General features: G+C 44.4%; 2 protein-coding genes and 1 pseudogene across 6 annotated transcripts in view; 1 reads left to right on the top strand and 2 right to left on the bottom strand.

Moving 5' to 3' along the window:
• LOC311144624 (inositol polyphosphate 5-phosphatase K-like) overlaps positions 1 to 4,355 on the bottom strand; it is a 45,347-nt gene extending 40,992 nt beyond the window's left edge. The window contains exon 1 of the mRNA XM_084180668.1: positions 4,044 to 4,355. Within this exon, the coding sequence (XP_084036794.1) occupies positions 4,044 to 4,119 (76 nt within the window). The 5' untranslated portion in view covers positions 4,120 to 4,355. The remainder of the gene's footprint in view (positions 1 to 4,043) is intronic.
• Positions 1,492 to 5,435, top strand: LOC311144623 (selenoprotein M-like; annotated as a pseudogene). Its single transcript, XR_014615574.1, has 5 exons — positions 1,492 to 1,799; positions 3,168 to 3,203; positions 3,367 to 3,401; positions 4,363 to 4,441; positions 4,724 to 5,435. The product of XR_014615574.1 is annotated as a selenoprotein M-like (transcript).
• A 2,464-nt stretch (positions 5,436 to 7,899) lies between these two features.
• LOC311144967 (smoothelin-like) overlaps positions 7,900 to 17,387 on the bottom strand; it is an 81,958-nt gene continuing 72,470 nt past the window's right edge. Inside the window, exons 11-21 of one of the 4 annotated variants that reach the window (XM_084181163.1) lie at positions 16,651 to 16,827; positions 16,260 to 16,335; positions 15,880 to 15,909; positions 14,704 to 14,886; positions 14,536 to 14,598; positions 14,325 to 14,400; positions 14,008 to 14,163; positions 13,804 to 13,930; positions 13,381 to 13,532; positions 11,332 to 11,512; positions 9,258 to 9,346 (exon numbers count right to left, since the gene is read on the bottom strand). In XM_084181163.1, coding sequence (XP_084037289.1) covers positions 11,365 to 11,512; positions 13,381 to 13,532; positions 13,804 to 13,930; positions 14,008 to 14,163; positions 14,325 to 14,400; positions 14,536 to 14,598; positions 14,704 to 14,886; positions 15,880 to 15,909; positions 16,260 to 16,335; positions 16,651 to 16,827 — 1,188 coding nt within the window. In that variant the 3' untranslated portion in view covers positions 9,258 to 9,346; positions 11,332 to 11,364. Of the gene's footprint in view, positions 9,347 to 11,331; positions 11,513 to 13,380; positions 13,533 to 13,803; positions 13,931 to 14,007; positions 14,164 to 14,324; positions 14,401 to 14,535; positions 14,599 to 14,703; positions 14,887 to 15,879; positions 15,910 to 16,259; positions 16,336 to 16,650; positions 16,828 to 17,387 lie in introns of all 4 variants that reach the window. The other 3 variants (XM_084181162.1, XM_084181165.1, XM_084181164.1) reach the window with 3 other exon arrangements.

The following is a 17,387-nucleotide window of genomic DNA, read 5'->3' as shown; positions in this document are numbered from 1 at the left end:
AATATGCATATCCTTGCTTCAGGTCCTGAGCTACAGGCAGTTAGATTTGGGTATGTCATTTTAGGCGAACATTTAAAAAAAGGGTCCGATCCTTAAGAGGTTAGGGCTTGTAAGTAAGGTTGTATTCGGCGCATGTGGCAAATAAAATTGGATTTGATTTGATTTGACACTACATCACCACACTCCCTCTCTTGCTCTTGGTCCTTATCTTTGTAAGTCACCTTGATTTAGCACCTGTGTGTTTTAGCAGGTTCTTTATGAAAATATTTATCGAACTCCATGACAGTAGCTAAAACAAGGGGCTATAGCAGCACACAAGTAGACGACAAATGCATGTTGGGGCGGGAACGCTCGTGAAGCGAGCGCTACTGGAGTGAAATTGGAGCGGGCAAGAAGGTCGACACTCCAGTCAAATTCGGCACATTCCGCTCCTCGCTCTGTTCCAGCTCTGCTCCGCTCACGTTCTCTGGTTGCCATGGGTACTGAAATAAGTCACTTTTCATTAAACTCTCCCCCTCCCCTTTCCATTGGACATTCTTTATGGGTCTGACTGCCTCCCTGAGGGCTGACCAAATAAAGGATTTAGCCAAGTACCTGCAGATTTAAAAGGGCACATATTTCCCAGTGTCAGACCATTTATTATTTAGAATTAGGATTGTTTGACAGTGTCCTGACCATAGAGATCCTATTAAATTGTTAAAGTATTCTAATTCCTAATTGTATGGTCCTGACACTAAATTAGGTAATCTGTCAAAAAGGTTCTATAATAATAATATGCCATTTAGCAGACGCTTTTATCCAAAGCAACTTACAGTCATGTGTGCATACAACAGTTCTGTCTCAAAGTAGACCAAAAAGCAGTTAGTCTACACAGCTGTTTCCTCTGAGGAATGCTAAAGTGTCTACTTTATCGTCTACAATCACTGAGTTAATTACCATAATAATGTTGTGATATTGTATTAGAAATAATTGTATAATACCCTAATACTAGTATTATAGATGGATCATGTTTACTGATGTAGCTGTGTTATTAAAACATCATCCTAATGTAGTCTAATATAAAAAAAAAGATCAATTACTTTATCAATCAAATCAATAACCTAAAATGAAAATTTCAAGATCCTATTTAGCTAAACACATTCTTCTAATTCATCCCAGGGCACATGCAGTGTAGCCACAGTGAAGTGCAACCTGAGGTGGCTGCTTTCCTGCTCTCCCTTGTTTATCTACCAATGAGCTTCTGTTTTAAGGTACAATCAGTAATTTCAACAATCTGACCCTGCCACCTTTTTTGTAAAATGAGGAATGGGGAAACTGCTCGACAATTGCTAAGCTGATATTCTTAAAAAATAATCGGTATATATTTTAGCCTTGCCAGCCCAATGCCAATCATTAATAAAAAAATGGAACAGCAGAAAATATTACAGATTGCGCCTTTAAGAAGCAGTTTCGTTTTTCACTCATTCCTCCGCCCTCTCCAAAGACAGCAGGAAAGCGTTTGACGTGGCATAGGGTCCGGAGATGACATCGTTGAACATCACCTTAGAGCAGCATCACCGCTGCTAGCCTGCTACATCTTGCTATTCAAGTATAGCCTAACTGCAAGTAACGATAGGTTTGCAGAATAGGTGAGCGACACGAACGACCAAGACCGTCTGCTCTAAAGCCTGAATCTCCTCAACGTCCAGCAATCAGAGGAAATTATGTGGTTGTTCATTTTCGCCAGCTTCCTTAACTGTGTGTCGGCCTATGATGTAGATCTGTTGAAACTGGATGGTCTCGCAAAAGCGAAGGTGGAGGTAGGTTTGAGTATGCAATTGCGTTAATATTCTATTAGATTCGTAAACAAAGCCACTACAAGTAGCCTAAGATAACAAGAATGAATAAGAAGCAGGCTTTATAAACATATTTGTCGATATAATTATGGATCATGTTTTGGTATTTTATTGGATAAACGTATAGATCAATACATTTAGATTCGTATTGAGGTAAATATTGGGTAGCCTAACTGTTATCCTATGTGCGCATGCGTAGGTGTTTGGGAGGAGGAAAATGAATGAATGAAAGTTGAAAACCTCCTCGCATCTGCGCCGATGGGTGTCTATCCATGTTATTAGCTTTTGACCAAACATTTTGGGAATAAACATTAAGTGATTCCACTGCACATTATACTATCTAATGGATTGAGACTCTCATGGGCATTTATAGGCCTACATGATAGGCTATTATCTGTAATCATTCTGTGTTACAATAGAATGCCAGTGAATTACTTCAACGTGGCTGAAAGATGAGACCTAAGGTTCAAATTACAGTGGGTTAACAATGCCTTTTTCAGACTTTCTTCTCCTCTTTGTGAGAGAACATATTATCCTCCAGGGTGCATCACACCTGCCAGGATCTTTCAGCGAAAAATATTGTCAAGTTGGCATTTACCTGTGGGATACCTACCTACCAGCAGGTTGTAATGAATCTAAGAGCAGAGCTGTAAGCTTGGCCACTTATCTATGTACCCATGGATGTGCAAACCACATCCCTCTCCCATTGGCTAAACAAAATATCATTACATAGGGCAGGGATCATCAACTAGATTCAGCTGAGGCTCTATATTTATGTTTTGAGCAGATGGTCGGGGGGCCGGAACATAATTACAAATAATATGTCGACTGCAAATTGACCGCAAGAAGCCCAAACCAATATAATATTTGACTAAACAATAATTTCAAACCTTTCTTACATAATCAGGTGTCTCTTTGTTATGCGTGGCAATACTTGGGAACAGATCTCCCAAATTAAAATAACTTGGAGCGTATTTCCTGGTGTTTTTAGTTGTTTATGTCCAACAATGAAAATTAAAATGGCTTATTTTTTGCTCAAAAATTGGGGGGCCAAATAAAACCACCCGTGGGGAACCCTTACATATGGCCTACAATATAGTATAGGCCTATGGTATCTCAACAAGAGGCAACATGTTTTTCAGACAGTGAGTGTTTCACTCCTGTCCAGATGGTGCGATAAGTCCCTTTATCTGCTGATAGTCCTGACTCCTACACTACTAATGGGTCAGGAGGATCACCTGGGTCTGAGTCATACCCAGTCAGTCACCCACTGCCCTGCTCCTGTCCTGGGGGGATTTATAACCACTATCCTGCTTAATCTCTGTTTCTCAGTCATGCGGTGGATGACAGCTGAACAGGCTGAGAGAGGTAAGCGCTTAAGTAGGCCTATTGTTATCAACAGTCTTCTCTGTATATGTACAGTATTATTGATTGTTTTTTTGCAATTGCTGAAATGCTCATAAATATCACTGCCTGCCCAACAAAGCAGACTGCAGAGTTACACTAATCATCAACCTCTTCAACCCCTCAGGTCAAAGCCTTTGTGACCCAGGACATTCCTCTTTAGTATCCTTTTATTTTGGTGATGGCAGATGTGCAGAGATGTGATAGCCAATGTGAGGGAGTTAGGTCCTCTGCCGTGATGTGGAAGCCATGCACTGGTTGACAACATTTAACTGATTTAACCATCTCAGAATAAATAATTAACAGCCTTACTGATTTATAAACTAAGTAAGTTAAGGGCCAATCCGCAGTTGAAACAATAAGAGGTAACCTCACCACTGTTTTGGTAAAAAGATGAGGGATGGGGCTAGAGAACTGTAACCAATCAAATTAACCCACCATTGATCATCCATGAAATCTAAATGATAGTTTTAACCATGTTTTGAGGCTATACAGTGTTTGTTTACAAACAATGGAGTAAAACAAGCTTATATTTTGGTTCCTGATGGGGTACGACAGTTGAACTAAGCTCATTTACAAGAATCAATGGGTGTGTATATATAATTGATTTATAAGTCCAAAAATGAATGTAGCAACTGCCCCTTTTGATGTAAAGTCCTACCGTATGGAGTAACGAGAACAAAGTTACACAGCAGCTAAACTTACCACACATTTGTACTCATCATCTGACCAAGTAAATTAAAGCTATTTCTGCAGACAGAAGCTTATATATATATACTTCTATAGCCCTAAAGAAAGCCATACCTTTACCCTGCAGATAGCTTTCTGTCCTGAAGCAGTCACAACTCCAGCATGTAAGCCTGTCTTGAAGTGATCTCATAACTGAAGTGCTTCATGCATTTCCCTGTCATGTATGGAGGCTGGAGCACAAAGTCCAAGCCGTACATCACCATACTTCACTAGCTGGTGTGATGACAGGCAGCAGGCAGGGCACTAGTGCCTGAAGGAAGTCGTCCTGGCCTGGGGTGTCAGACACCTGTCAGCTGCGTGCGGGCACTCTGTTTGCATTGCATTTCCACGTTTGCCTCTTTTTGTTTGTAACCCTTGATTCATGCCATCCCAGTCATAACCTGGTAATGAAGCACATCCCTGGGGCTGACCCCGAGCTTGTCCTCCTCAACCACTACTACGAAGAGCTGGACGTAAGTGAGCTGCTGAAACACACTGAAGTTTTACTGTAACTTTATCACATCTCTGGTGTTAATGATTTACTGTAAGTTCTCACTAGTGCGCTATAATGGTTAAAAGATTGGTCAAAAAATGGTGCAGGCTTACTTATCTAGAGATGCATGCATGTAAAGGGTGGGCCTACTATTGCACAGAAATTGTATGACAAACCCATCTGTGCAATGCTACAGCTTGTGGAAGAATAGAGCGCTCTTGTGAGGATAGGCATCTCACCTAAATGTATCTGCCCTGTTCAGCGGATCGCCCTGTCTGACATGACCCGCTCTGAGATCAACGAGCTGCTGGAGAAGTTGGGCTTCTACAAGAAGGCTCAGCCTGAGGACCAGGTCCCAGAGGAGTTCCGCTTCTCCCCCGCCAAGGACAGCCCCTTCAAAGCGAATCCCTCCTCTTCTTCAGCCCCCACAGACAACGCTTCCTCAGAGTCTGACGCAGAGGCCAAGCGCTCTGACCTGTAATCCTCACAGCTTTAAAGAGTCTGCAGTCTGTGTGGACCTAGACAGACAGGGTTACTCTCCTCCAGTGCTGGTCCAAGACCAGTTTGTTTCTGCAGCTCATAACATAAATGTTTGGGATCAGAACACGGGAAAAGCAGATCCTGGTTCAGCACTTGGGGTAACGGTCTCTCTGTAGCATCAGAAAAGTTTTCAAAGGTCACACTAAAATTGCACATAATTTCTTTCTGCCGTTTGTCCATTTATTTCAGGTGATGCGTATGATATACCACTAGGTGTCAAGTGTCTTAAGGGGTCTCTCCTCTGCTCATCTCGCTCGTGTGTCTAATGACTTCCTGTCCGCTGTGGAACTGAATGACGCCCCTGGCTGTAAAATCTCCTGATTGGCTTGGGGCCGATGTAACGTGTCCTGGTGGGTAGGGCTTAGGCACACAAGGGGATTCAAGTGATGGGATGACAAATAACTGTAAAACAATAAAAAAAGTGTAACTTTCAATATTTTTGTATGATGTCCCATTTGTAGACTGTCCATCTTCAAATCAAACTCCCATTGCAAGCAAACACACACAAAAAAAAAAACTGTGTTCGATTAAACACATACTTTGTTTCTTAAATTAGTTTAATTGTTACTTCACATTGTGGTGTACAGAAACATTGAATTATGACTGTGTCCAAGCATGTATGTACAGTACAGGATTAACTGGTTTGTGGAAACTTTCTGGTTGTGGAATATTTGATCTTAACTCTGCATTGTTGGAAATGGACCCGTAAGTAATCATTTCACTGTTAGTCGACACCTGTTTACGAAGCATGTGACAAATAAAATTAGATTTCTCTAGTCTCAATTACAGATTAACAGAGAACGAAACAGTGAATTAAATCAAAACCAATTCTAAAACCAACCGAAATCTTAAAATTATTGATAAAGAAACCGTAATACATAATGGAATTTATTTTATTTTGCTAGAATTCAGAAAATATACATTGGCAATAAAGTATATTCAGCCTTTATCATTAATATTCTCCTGTTCACCTGTCTGTCATATAATCAACTGAGCTGAAAGCCAGTTTTATTGGGCCCAAGAATGTAGAGAAGGGAAGTTGGCTTCCAACAAACCTTTCATATTCAATCAAATACTGACATTACCATAAAGTTTGTACTGGCTATAGGTTGTTTTCATAGACGGACTCATGAAACAAAACTTCAAAGCATATAGTATGACCACCAACAAACATTTTACCCAAGCATAATTAAAGAGCCCACAAAAAAAGAGCTGTGTGTTTGTATTTGTTTGTTGGGTGGGCTAGTGCTGGCAGTGTGAATGTGACAACCCCATGCCAAGTATTTTTAGGCCCCAATGTAGCAAACTGAGGCAGGGACAAGGAGGAAAGGTGGGAAGAGACGTGATAATCTAGAAACACCAATGTGTGATTTTACCTGTCTGAGAAGCACTTGGAACCTACTTTTCAACACTGGTGTTTCTCCACAGACCAAAATGATGTAAATACTGTATGAGTGGTATTAAAACACAATTATAGTTTCACAACTACTATCACAACATTTCAGTATTAGAAAATGGCTATTACAACCTAGTCTGGCTTTAACCTCAGTGGGTCTGTAGATTCAGATCTCGTTCTTGCTCAGCATAGGGCTGCATCACCTTGAGCGGGTCAGTAGAAACCGGAAGCATACAGTTTTCAGGGGAAAAGCAGAGAAGAGACAAAGCCTGAAAACCAGATGCTTCTGGTTTCTGCAAAACCTGCTCAGGTGTTTCTTTTACACCTGCTACGTTAGGGCTGCTAGACGGATCCGCCAATTTCATAATGCCAACTACTGAATAACATCGGGCGGCAAGTAGCCTAGCGGTTAGAGTAGGGATGGGCAACTGCAGTCCTTAGGGGCCTGATTGGTGCCACACTTTTGCCCCCAGCTAACACACCAGACTCAAATAATCAACTAATCATGATATTCAGTTTAGAATGCAATTACTTTAATCAGCTGTGTTTGCTTGGGATGGGGAAAAAGTGCGACACCACTCCGGCCCGAGGACTGGAGTTTCCCATCCCTGGGTTAGAGTGTTGGGCTGGTAACCGAAAGGTCGCTAGTTGAAATCCTCAAGCCGATAAGGTGAAAAATCTGTCTGTGCCTTTGAGCAAAGCATTTAACCATAATTGCTCCAGGGTGGCCGTGAACCCACTTTCCGAGGATGTCTCAGGGAGCGTTGTGATATGCAAAAAAAACAAACAATCACACATGCGTATTAATACATACTTGTACGTGTGTGTAATAGGATAAATAGAAGCACCCACCAAATAATAACAATAATAATAATAATTAACATCCCTCCATACCAAGGACTATTTAAAACAATTCAAGTAGATGTGTTTAGCAGATCTGGTAACACCTTTAACAGTACCAGAGTGGGGACTGAAGGAATATTAACAATGACTCATATATCATATTTCTTTCTTCATCATCACCAACATCTTGCAATTGTCACAGAAAACAAAAAAATGTAGGCATTAAGGTCGGTGAGGGAATACAGTTAAATTCCTATTCTTCTCATGTACATTTCATGTAGGGTTTTGTTGGTGCCATATCTTCAGGCACCAACCCTAGGACTTCCAAAGCATGTATAGAATTGCCTTATGACTGATAGGCTGTACAACTAAATATCAGTATAAAATATCAATTAAAGCTTAAAAAGATTCTCTATTAAAAACGTTGGAATTCTCTTTCTGGAAGACGGGAAGGTTCGCACAGCCTGAACAAATACAGTTGAAGTCGGAAGTTTACACACACTCCTGTCTCCTAGAGATTAAAGTACTTTGGTGCGAAAAGTGCAAATCAATCCCAGAACAACAGCAAAGGACCTTGTGAAGATGCTGGAGGAAACAGGTACAAAAGTATCTATATCCACAGTAAAACGAGTCCTATATCGACATAACCTGAAAGGCCGCTCAGCAAGGAAGAAGCCACTGCTCCAAAACCGCCATAAAAAAGCCAGACTACAGTTTGCAACTGCACATGGGGACAAAGATCGTACTTTTTTGAGAAATGTCCTCCGGTCTGATGAAACAAAAATAGAACTGTTTGGCCATAATGACCATTGCTATGTTTGGAGGAAAAAGGGGAAGGCTTGCAAGCCGAAGAACACATTTACATTTTACATTTGAGTCATTTAGCAGACGCTCTTATCCAGAGCGACTTACAGTTAGTGAGTGCATACATTTTTCATACTGGCTCCCCGTGGGAATCGAACCCACAACCCTGAGCTACAGGAGGGCTACACCATCCCAACCGTGAAGCACGAGGGTGGCAGCATCATGCTGTGGGGGTGCTTTGCTGCAGGAGGACTGATGCACTTCACAAAATAGATGGCATCATGAGGAAGGAAAATTATGTGGATATATTGAAGCAACATCTCAAGACATCAGTCAGGAAGTTAAAGCTTGGTCGCAAATGGGTCTTCCAAATGGACAATGACCCCAAGCATACTTCCAAAGTAGTGGCAAAATGGTCAAGTTATTGGAGTGGCCATCACAAAGCCCTGACCTCAATCCTAAGGAAAGTTTGTGGGCAGAACTGAAAAAGCGTGTGTGAGTAAGGAGGCCTACAAACCTGACTCAGTTACACCAGCTCTGTCAGGAAGAATGGGCCAAAATTCACCCAACTTATTGTGGGAAGCTTGTGGAAGGCTACCTGAAACATTTGACCCAAGTTAAACAATTTAAAGGCAACGCTACCAAATACTAATTGAGTGTATGTAAACTTCTGACCCACTGGGAATGTGATGAAATAAATAAAAGCTGAAATAAATCATTCTCTCTACTATTATTCTGACATTTCACATTCTTAAAATAAAGTGGTGATCCTAACTCACCTAAGACAGGGCATTTTTACTAGGATTAAATGTCAGGAATTGTGAAAAACTGAGTTTAAATGTATTTGGCTAAGGTGTATGTAAACTTCCGACTTCAACTGTATGTGTCCAGAGGAGGGGAATTTATCTGTCTGACATGCCACCACCGTCAACCAAGTTAATCATGAGACGGATGCCAACACCTACACAAACACACTCCCCACCCCGTTGGCCATCAGAGATGTGCAAATCAGTAACACCCCTCACTCAGAGTCAGGGCTGCTGTCTGTTGGGTCAGGGGTGGTGTTCGGGGCCAGGGCTCAGGAGGAGAGGAGGGGCACAGTGGTGCGATGGGGGAAGATACACAGTGAGCAGAGGGGCAGATCAGAGGTCGGTGCCCTGGAGTTTGGCGAGTTTCATCTCGTGCCTGCGCAGGTGGTTGACCAGTGACTGCACATAGGTGAACACACACTTGGAGTCAGGCTTCCTCCCCATGATCATCATGTCCTCCACCTCCAGCAGGGGCATACAGTTGGCACATTCCCTAGAGGACGGAGACGGAGAGATGGTGAGACAGAGAAAGGGAGAGAGGGAGCGGTGGGGAGATGGAGAAAGAGATGAACAGAGAGATGGTAAGGATAAAATATGATATTCTCTCCACAAACACTGCTCTCATAACAGCTTTTTTATCTACCCAATCTAAGCAGATACGAGGGAGCCACTCTACAAAGTATTAGTTTAAAAAAAGCATTATAGGCATACATTTAGGAGATGTATTTACAGAGAACATTCCAAACATATTCTGCCATTAGGTAAACAAAATAATATATGTGTATGCATGCATATAACCACAGGGTGGCACACTTGACAGACTACTCAACAGTGACAGTACTGTAGCTGACTGACTGTTACAACAGTGTGAGCTGCCCAGCCAGGAGAGCAGGAGGAGAGCTCTGGGAAACAGCTGCAAGGTGGGAGACCGAGTGAGCACAACAGGATGGTAACCTAGCCTAGAACAGCAGATGGTAACCTAGCCTAGAACAGCAGATGGTAACCTAGCCTAGAACAGCAGATGGTAACCTAGCCTAGAACAGCAGATGGTAACCTAGCCTAGAACAGCAGATGGTAACCTAGCCTAGAACAGCAGATGGTAACCTAGCCTAGAACAGCAGATGGTAACCTAGCCTAGAACAGCAGATGGTAACCTAGCCTAGAACAGCAGATGGTAACCTAGCCTAGAACAGCAGATGGTAACCTAGCCTAGAACAGCAGATGGTAACCTAGCCTAGAACAGCAGATGGTAACCTAGCCCCTCAAAGAGAGACAAATGTCAACACTGTAAAACTTTATGACGTTTTCCCTTTATTGTTTTAAATACTAAAGAGATGTCTATTTATGTCGTTTAGCGATGGCTTTATACACATTAAGTACAAAAACATCTGTAATTCTGAAGTCACTAAATGAGGGGAGATGATACACATGCTCCACACACCACAGCTCTGACATGTATTTTTCCTCTCCACTTTGTTTCCAATCGGTTTCCGCTCCGGTGTTGTGTTGCGGCAGCTCCTTTTAAAGTGTGGAGCTGCAGATGGGGTGTGCTGATGGCTGGCCCTCTGCCTGCCTGGAGCCTGGAGCCTGGAGCCTGGCTCTGACTGCAGTCACATGCTCACAGTCCATGTTTGGGCCTCTGGAACCCAGCACCAGGCTCACAAAGCTGAGAAAACTGCGCTCTGACCTACACACACTCCAACACTTCCTACCACTTCATATGACTTCCTGCAGGATAATGATCATGTTTTGTATTCATTGATAGCTCACGGTTCTCCTCTTTGACTTCACCATCATAATATGAATAAGCAGTGGCATTTCTGGTGGAACTGTTGTTGACCCTGCCATTCACCCCCCCACTCCACAACATGCACTCCTACACCCACAGTCACACACTGAGAGAATCTCAATTGGGTTTGCTCAATTCCTCACGTTCTGTCCTCTGTCCTCTCCTCCTTTTGAAAAAGGTCAAAGGTAATCGAGGATAGGAGTCGAGGAGAAGAAACATGGAAACAAATGTGCTTGTATGAAATGACTCCTCGACTAGCTCGTCATCAGGCAGATTAAGTTTACAGCAGAGGAATCCCAAAATACATGTGTAAAGTGGTAAAAAGAAATGTAGCTAGTTGGCTAGACATTTTATAGATACAAGCATAAGTAGCGTATCGTTTTTAAATGTATGCATTTCACAGCTGATTCAAGAGGGTGAGGCAGATTTCAAAACTCTTCTGCGCAGGAAACACTTCGGTACCCTCTGCTGGAGGAGGCAATCTAGGAGATGAGGAAACTCCTCCCTTCACCTATTAAAGAATTGAAACTCATTGGTTTCTGGGTCACGGCGGAGAGGAGGACTGAGGAGTCGAGTAAAGGACAGACTTTTCCCCAATTGAGAATCTCACACATATCTCCCACCAATCCCACCCCATAAACCCCCAGCACCAGCGTGAGGTTCCTCCGTGGGCCTGTTCCCTCTCTCACCATGAGTGCATTTGGGGTCCTAGGGGTGCGACTTTAGGAGGAGTTTTTGGTTTTAACCAGGCCCTTGGTCACCAGGCCCCTGTAGAACTCCTGCAGGTACGTGTACACACACTTCCAATCCGGCTCACGCATCCGCACCATGTCCTCCACGTCCAACAGCTCGGGACAGTCAGCCAGCTTCCTGCACCCGCACCCCGGAGGGAGCAGGGGGAGAGAGGGGGGCGAGGGAAGGGGAGAGAAAGAGAAGAGGGAGGAAGAGAGAGAGACAGAAAAAGAGCCGGAAATATATAGCGAGAAGGTACAGATATAAGTCAACAGATAGACAGAAGGAAGAGAGAAATAGTAAAGCAGTGAGTAGCCAAACAAGAGGAATACCCAGGGTGTGGAGAGAGGGAGAGAGAGAAAAGAAAAAGAAAGGATAACATTACATGGTCTGTGTTGACAGGCATATCCATGAGTTGACATGCTTCATGAACAACATGACACATATGCGCGCACACACGCAGACACAAAATGGAAAATGAAGCGTCAGGCGACGTCCATTTTGCAGTTTTGTTTGTTTGTTTTCTATTTTTGTGCACTGAGACAAAAGACTTTGACATGGGGGTATAGGGACATCAACAATAGAACATTGGCTTTGTTTTGTCCAGTACAAAAACAAGAGACAAGGACAAAACAACAAGAATTCTACAATGACAAAGACATGGACCACAGGGTGAACCTAGAAGAGAAACACACTGGTGGTGCACAGGGTGGTGTGTGTGTGTTGGAGGGGTGTGTGAGAGGGTTCCAGATGAGGCACACTGGCAGGTTGTGGGGGAGGAGGGGGTGAGGTTGGTGCCCAGGGAAAGGAGTGACAGTGCAGCACAGTGACAAAGAGGGGGTTGTGGGGGTAGCTAGGAGGAACACGTGTTTGACAATCCGGTGGTTACGTCATCATGGTCTTAACAGGTGAACTCAGCAGACACTGGTGGGTGACAGGGAAAAGGTTGACAGTACATGACCTCATCAGAAAACGAGATGACAGAGGTGGAGTGAGGAAGAGGAGGAGGAGGAGATGGACAGATTAAAGGAGAGAGGGAAGGAGAGGGGTCTGGGAGGCAGTCAGTCGAGTGCTCTTCCTGTACTGTAGTAACCTGGTGGTTGTTGGGAAGGGGTCAGTCTCAGGAGTTTCCTGGTTTAGATCAGGATTGGTGGACGGAGGGTCACATCACACAGCGGTTACTGAGGAGAGCATCTCTGAGAGGAGAGAGTGGATGGAGAGTGGAGGTTTAGAGGTACAGGACATAGTAGTAGTAGTAGATCCAGAAGCTGACTTGATTGACCTGAGAGAGAGAGGAGGGATAAAACTGAGCAGTGGGCCCTGGCCCTTCCCAACCCTCTCACTGTAGGCCCTTTGACACATAGTGAGTTGAGTAAAATAGCTGAATCCAAAATGCTGAATCCTGTGGATGCACATTCTCTTCCTCCCTCAGGCAGACAGTCTTACTACTGTATGTGGAGGGGTAGTTAGGTGGTAGCAAGGCTAAGAGAGGGTGGTGAGAACCCAGAGGTCCTGTACTGTTGAGCCTGTGGAATCCATAGACTGGCAGCTCAGTGTTGATCTTTCAGAGGTCAAACAAACATACCCAATAGAGGGATCAAATCTGTTCAGAGAAAGAGGAGTGTGTTGGTTTTGGGCAGAGAAAGGCGAGGGAAGTAGTTTGTCTTTGGGTTCTCAAGATGTTTGACCGATTTTGAGTTCAATGTGTGGGCAAAGAGTTGGCTAGACAGCTACAGTGGATCTACTTCCCCAAAAACAGAGCCTTGGGGTGGTCAGACGATTGATGGTCTTGGGGACGGAGGATGTTTAGAAGATGGTGAACACAGATCCTTGTCCATTTTGCTGTAAATGGCCACGGGGCAACTCCAAGAGTGAAGCTTCCATGTAGCCCAGGTCTGAAGTTCTGATTCAATATCACACTCCAAGACATGACATTCAGTACATCTATGAGTGCACACATGACGTACAGTTTACAAGTGTATGTATTTGTGTATGTGTGTACTCACTCTGCAGTGCTGAAGGCCACCTCAAAGTTGTGTCTGCGGTTGGCAGGGGTGAGAGAGGAGTAGTCGAAGGCCTCTGGGAAGAAGTTATGCACCAGGGCACAGAATGCCATGCCATCACTCCAACTGGACGAGAAGTTCTGGATGTCCACATTCTGCAGGGCGAAAGAGGAGGAAAGAAGAAAAAGAGGAGAGACATGATTCAGTCACAAATCATGAGCCAATGCCATTGGTCACCCAATAGACCTAAGAGTATGTGAGAGACCACAGCACTGCTGACAGAGAATACATGGTGGCATGTTTTGCTTGCAGTAGAGGGGTTATAGAAAAGGCCTAACCCTCATAGCAGGATGAACTAAAGTGTGAATGCCTCAGATCTTTAAGTAGACTGGACACTCAGGATGGTGCCATGGCGGGTTGGCTCACCTCATATGAGCGGGTCTTGGCGCGGCACCAGTCCAGCAGCATCTGTTTGATGGAGTTGGCATTGGGCACCACACAGCTAGCTGAGCGCTGGACCGTGTTCACCTTGGCAACTGCTTTATTTCCTGGCCTGAAGAAGGGGGATTGGTTTATGTTAGTATTGACGTTTTCTCCTTCTTTACTATTCTCAGTTCTTTCTATCCTTACCCTCCGCTCTCCTTGTCCAGTTTCTCTATCATGGCTTTGCGGGACTGTGCGGCGGACGTCTTGGGCAGAGTCTGGGCTCTAATCAGCTCCTTGCGCTTCTCTGCCTGCCGGCGCTCCGCAGCACGGGACGCCGAGTCGTCCTCGCGGTCAAACACACTGATGGATGGAAGAAGGGAGGAGGGAGGAAGAGAGAGAAGGGGTAAATTACTGTTCAACACAATATCAGTTAATCCTATAGGGGTTGCTGAGGAGGAGGGTTCAGCCACAGAATTCAATACAACACAGTATTATATTGCATCTATGGGTTCAGCGCTCACCTGCCCACTTTCCTGGTGGAGCTGCTGCTGGAGGTAGAGGAGGAATAGCTGTAGGACTTGGACTGAACTGTCCCCACTAGAGAACACAGGGAGGTGATGGTGGTGAGATCACACAACACCATATATGGATGAAAAGAGTGATAGTAATCAAATGATGATGATGATGATAGAAAATGCTGATTTAAATTAGGAGGAAGATGTGTTGACTCACCGTCTGTTTTCTTCACATAACTGGCCTCCATGATGGTGCTGTGAGCTGTCCTGCTGCCATCACCTAGACACACAAACATAGAAATACATTTGAAGTATTTCAACGGACTTGGGAAGATCATGCACTGTTAATGTTGTCAGCCTAAGACATGGTGTATGATTGGCCTACCAGACTGGGCGAAGCGGTCTGTCTTGGTGACTTGGCTGAGGGTGGAGCCATCAGCTGACTTCTCCACCTTCCTCATCACCACCTCTCCAGCTCCTCCTCCTCCCGTACGACCCTTCTGAGCATGCTCCTCTCTCTGCTGCCGAAGCTCCGCAAGACGACACTCCCGCTCCTTTTCTCTCTGGTCTGAGATGGAGGACAGGAGGGACGGAGGGAGGGAGAAGGTCAGTGGAAAAAGAGGGAGGAGAAGAGGCAAGCTGACAGCCCCTCTCTGCTATAAAGCTAAACTAAACATTAACACCAGTACAGCTACCCGATGCCTCGGCGCTCTAGCAGTCTTACCTGTCCATTTACCTTCCTATGCCCCAGACCCACAGTAAAGCTCTCATTATCACTGAACTATATTCCTCAGGTCTCTCATTTACTGGCTAGGGTTAAGGGCAATACAGGGATAAACTGGGTGGTGAGCTACTGAGCCCAAGGAACCTTCTCTGACACCGAGTTCTGAGTCCTTTCTGGAGTGTCAACGAGCAGTCAGCACTATGCACCCAGCCAGCCATATGTGGAACAACCTGAGGTGTGTTTTCCCTGAGGCAGTGAGTGAACCCTAATGTGCCGTGTCACCCTGATATATCACATATGGCAACCTGGTGAGTGCTGGGTAGTCACACAAACATGTACAAACATCATGACTCATGCGTTTCAACAGACGTATTAACATATCCCTCATCGTCCACCATACAGGTTCCCCATGTTCACGTGTTTTGCTGGTCAGTTCATGATCAATGTGTATCACTGAGAAAACTCAATGATGAGCGTCAAGCTCAATAACAGCACTGGTAGGACAGTATGGTTGACAATGAGGGTATACAACCAAGTCGGACATTGACAAATGACAAACACAGATGCATACTGTATTAATATACAGTGAGGGAAAAAAGTATTGGATCCCCTGCTGATTTTGTACGTTTGCCCACTGACAAAGAAATGATCAGTCTATAATTTTAATGGTAGGTTTATTTGAACAGTGAGAGACAGAATAACAACAAAAGAATCCAGAAAAACGCATGTCAAAAATGTTATCATTTCTTTGTCAGTGGGCAAACGTACAAAATCAGCAGGGGATCAAATACTTTTTTTCCTCACTGTAGTCCACACAAACACACAGGACGTTCCTACCTATTTCCTCCTTACATCCCAGTTCGGCCTCTGAGAGCAGGATGCGAGAATGTGAAAATAAGTGGATGGAAATGACGAGAGATGAGGCAGGTACATAATGCAGACTAGATTTGATGAAGGTCATCTACCAGCAGAGAGACCCAGCAGTTAAAATAATGATAAAAGGAAGACAATGATGAAGAAAAGACGGCAAAAAATATGAAGAAAGAACAAAGAAATGGATAAGGAAGGAAGAATGAAAAAAAGCAGTAAATGAAGAAATTTGGTTGAGGGATAGAGTGGTCAGGTAAGTGGAGAGTGAGAGATTGAGAAAGGGGTGCTAGAAGTTGGAGAGAGGGAATGGACAGGAGGTTTGTTAGTCTGGCTGTGGTCACTCTCACCTCTCCTCCTCTTACGCAGATCTCTCATGGCCTGTCGGATCATCTTCCTCTCCTCAAAGTCCTTGGACTCATCCAGCTGTGGGGAAGAATGAGAGGGGTCGGTCTACAGACAAACTCTGTTACATAGCTCCAAATACACACATACAGCACACTCATACACAGTGTAGTACACACACACACACACACACACACACACACACACACACACACACACACACACACACACACACACACAGACCGAAATGTAAGGGTATGACCATTCCAAATGTAAACTCTCACAGCAGACCAGATATAACCCCTCAATAATACACAAAAAGACCAGATTCCAACAAATCTAGGTCTGGGGATTTAAGGACTAAGAGTGTGTGTGATATGGGGGAGGGGAAAGTACCATTTTATCCAGGAGCTCTTCATCGTCGATGGCGGCCAGCTGTTCTGCGGTCAGTTCTCTGGAGCACTCTTCGAATTTGGCCCGAGGCGCAGAGGAGCCGTTGGGTACAGCAGCCGGGGGCTGAGAGCAGGCCACCTGCACTGAGGGCTCCACTGCAAACACTGGCTCTGAGGCCATCTACGAGGGAATTATGGATTATTTTCAGGTTATACAGCTTTTAAATAAGGATTGTCATCCATTTTAGACTGTGAGTTTGAAAACCATGGCCATCTTTTTATCCTTAGCTAAGGGTCAATGTCAGTGGCAGCACATATATAAACACATACAAAAGCCCAGTAGCGTTGGAGGTCGATCATACTCAAACACCATTCCCAAGCTGATGACAAACCATAGGACCAGGACACACCAGGCCAGGGGAGAGACAAAAAAGGGAGGCTTCCGATCCATCAATCCCTACAGCTGTGTTTACAGAAAAGACACAGAGGCTTGCTGACATTTAGGACAGAATGAGCACCGGAGGATTTCAGGAAAACTTCCTGGAACCTTCGGTGGTGGGAGGGGGAGCATGTACACTTTCACACCCCTCATGCCCCTCCAGGCCCTCCAGCTCCTCCGTCTTTGTCTCAGAGAGTGAGGATTTGTATACAGTCGTGGTCAAAAGTTTGGAGAATGACACAAGTATTGGTCTTCACAAAGTTTGCTGCTTCAGTGTTTTTAGATATTTTTGTCAGATGTTA

Source organism: Coregonus lavaretus, assembly GCF_964263955.1.
Source record: "Coregonus lavaretus genome assembly, chromosome: 17".
In the NCBI taxonomy this organism is placed as follows: domain Eukaryota; kingdom Metazoa; phylum Chordata; class Actinopteri; order Salmoniformes; family Salmonidae; genus Coregonus; species Coregonus lavaretus.
The sequence above is the reverse complement of the archived record's forward strand: the minus strand, read 5'-3'. Positions and strand labels throughout refer to the sequence as shown.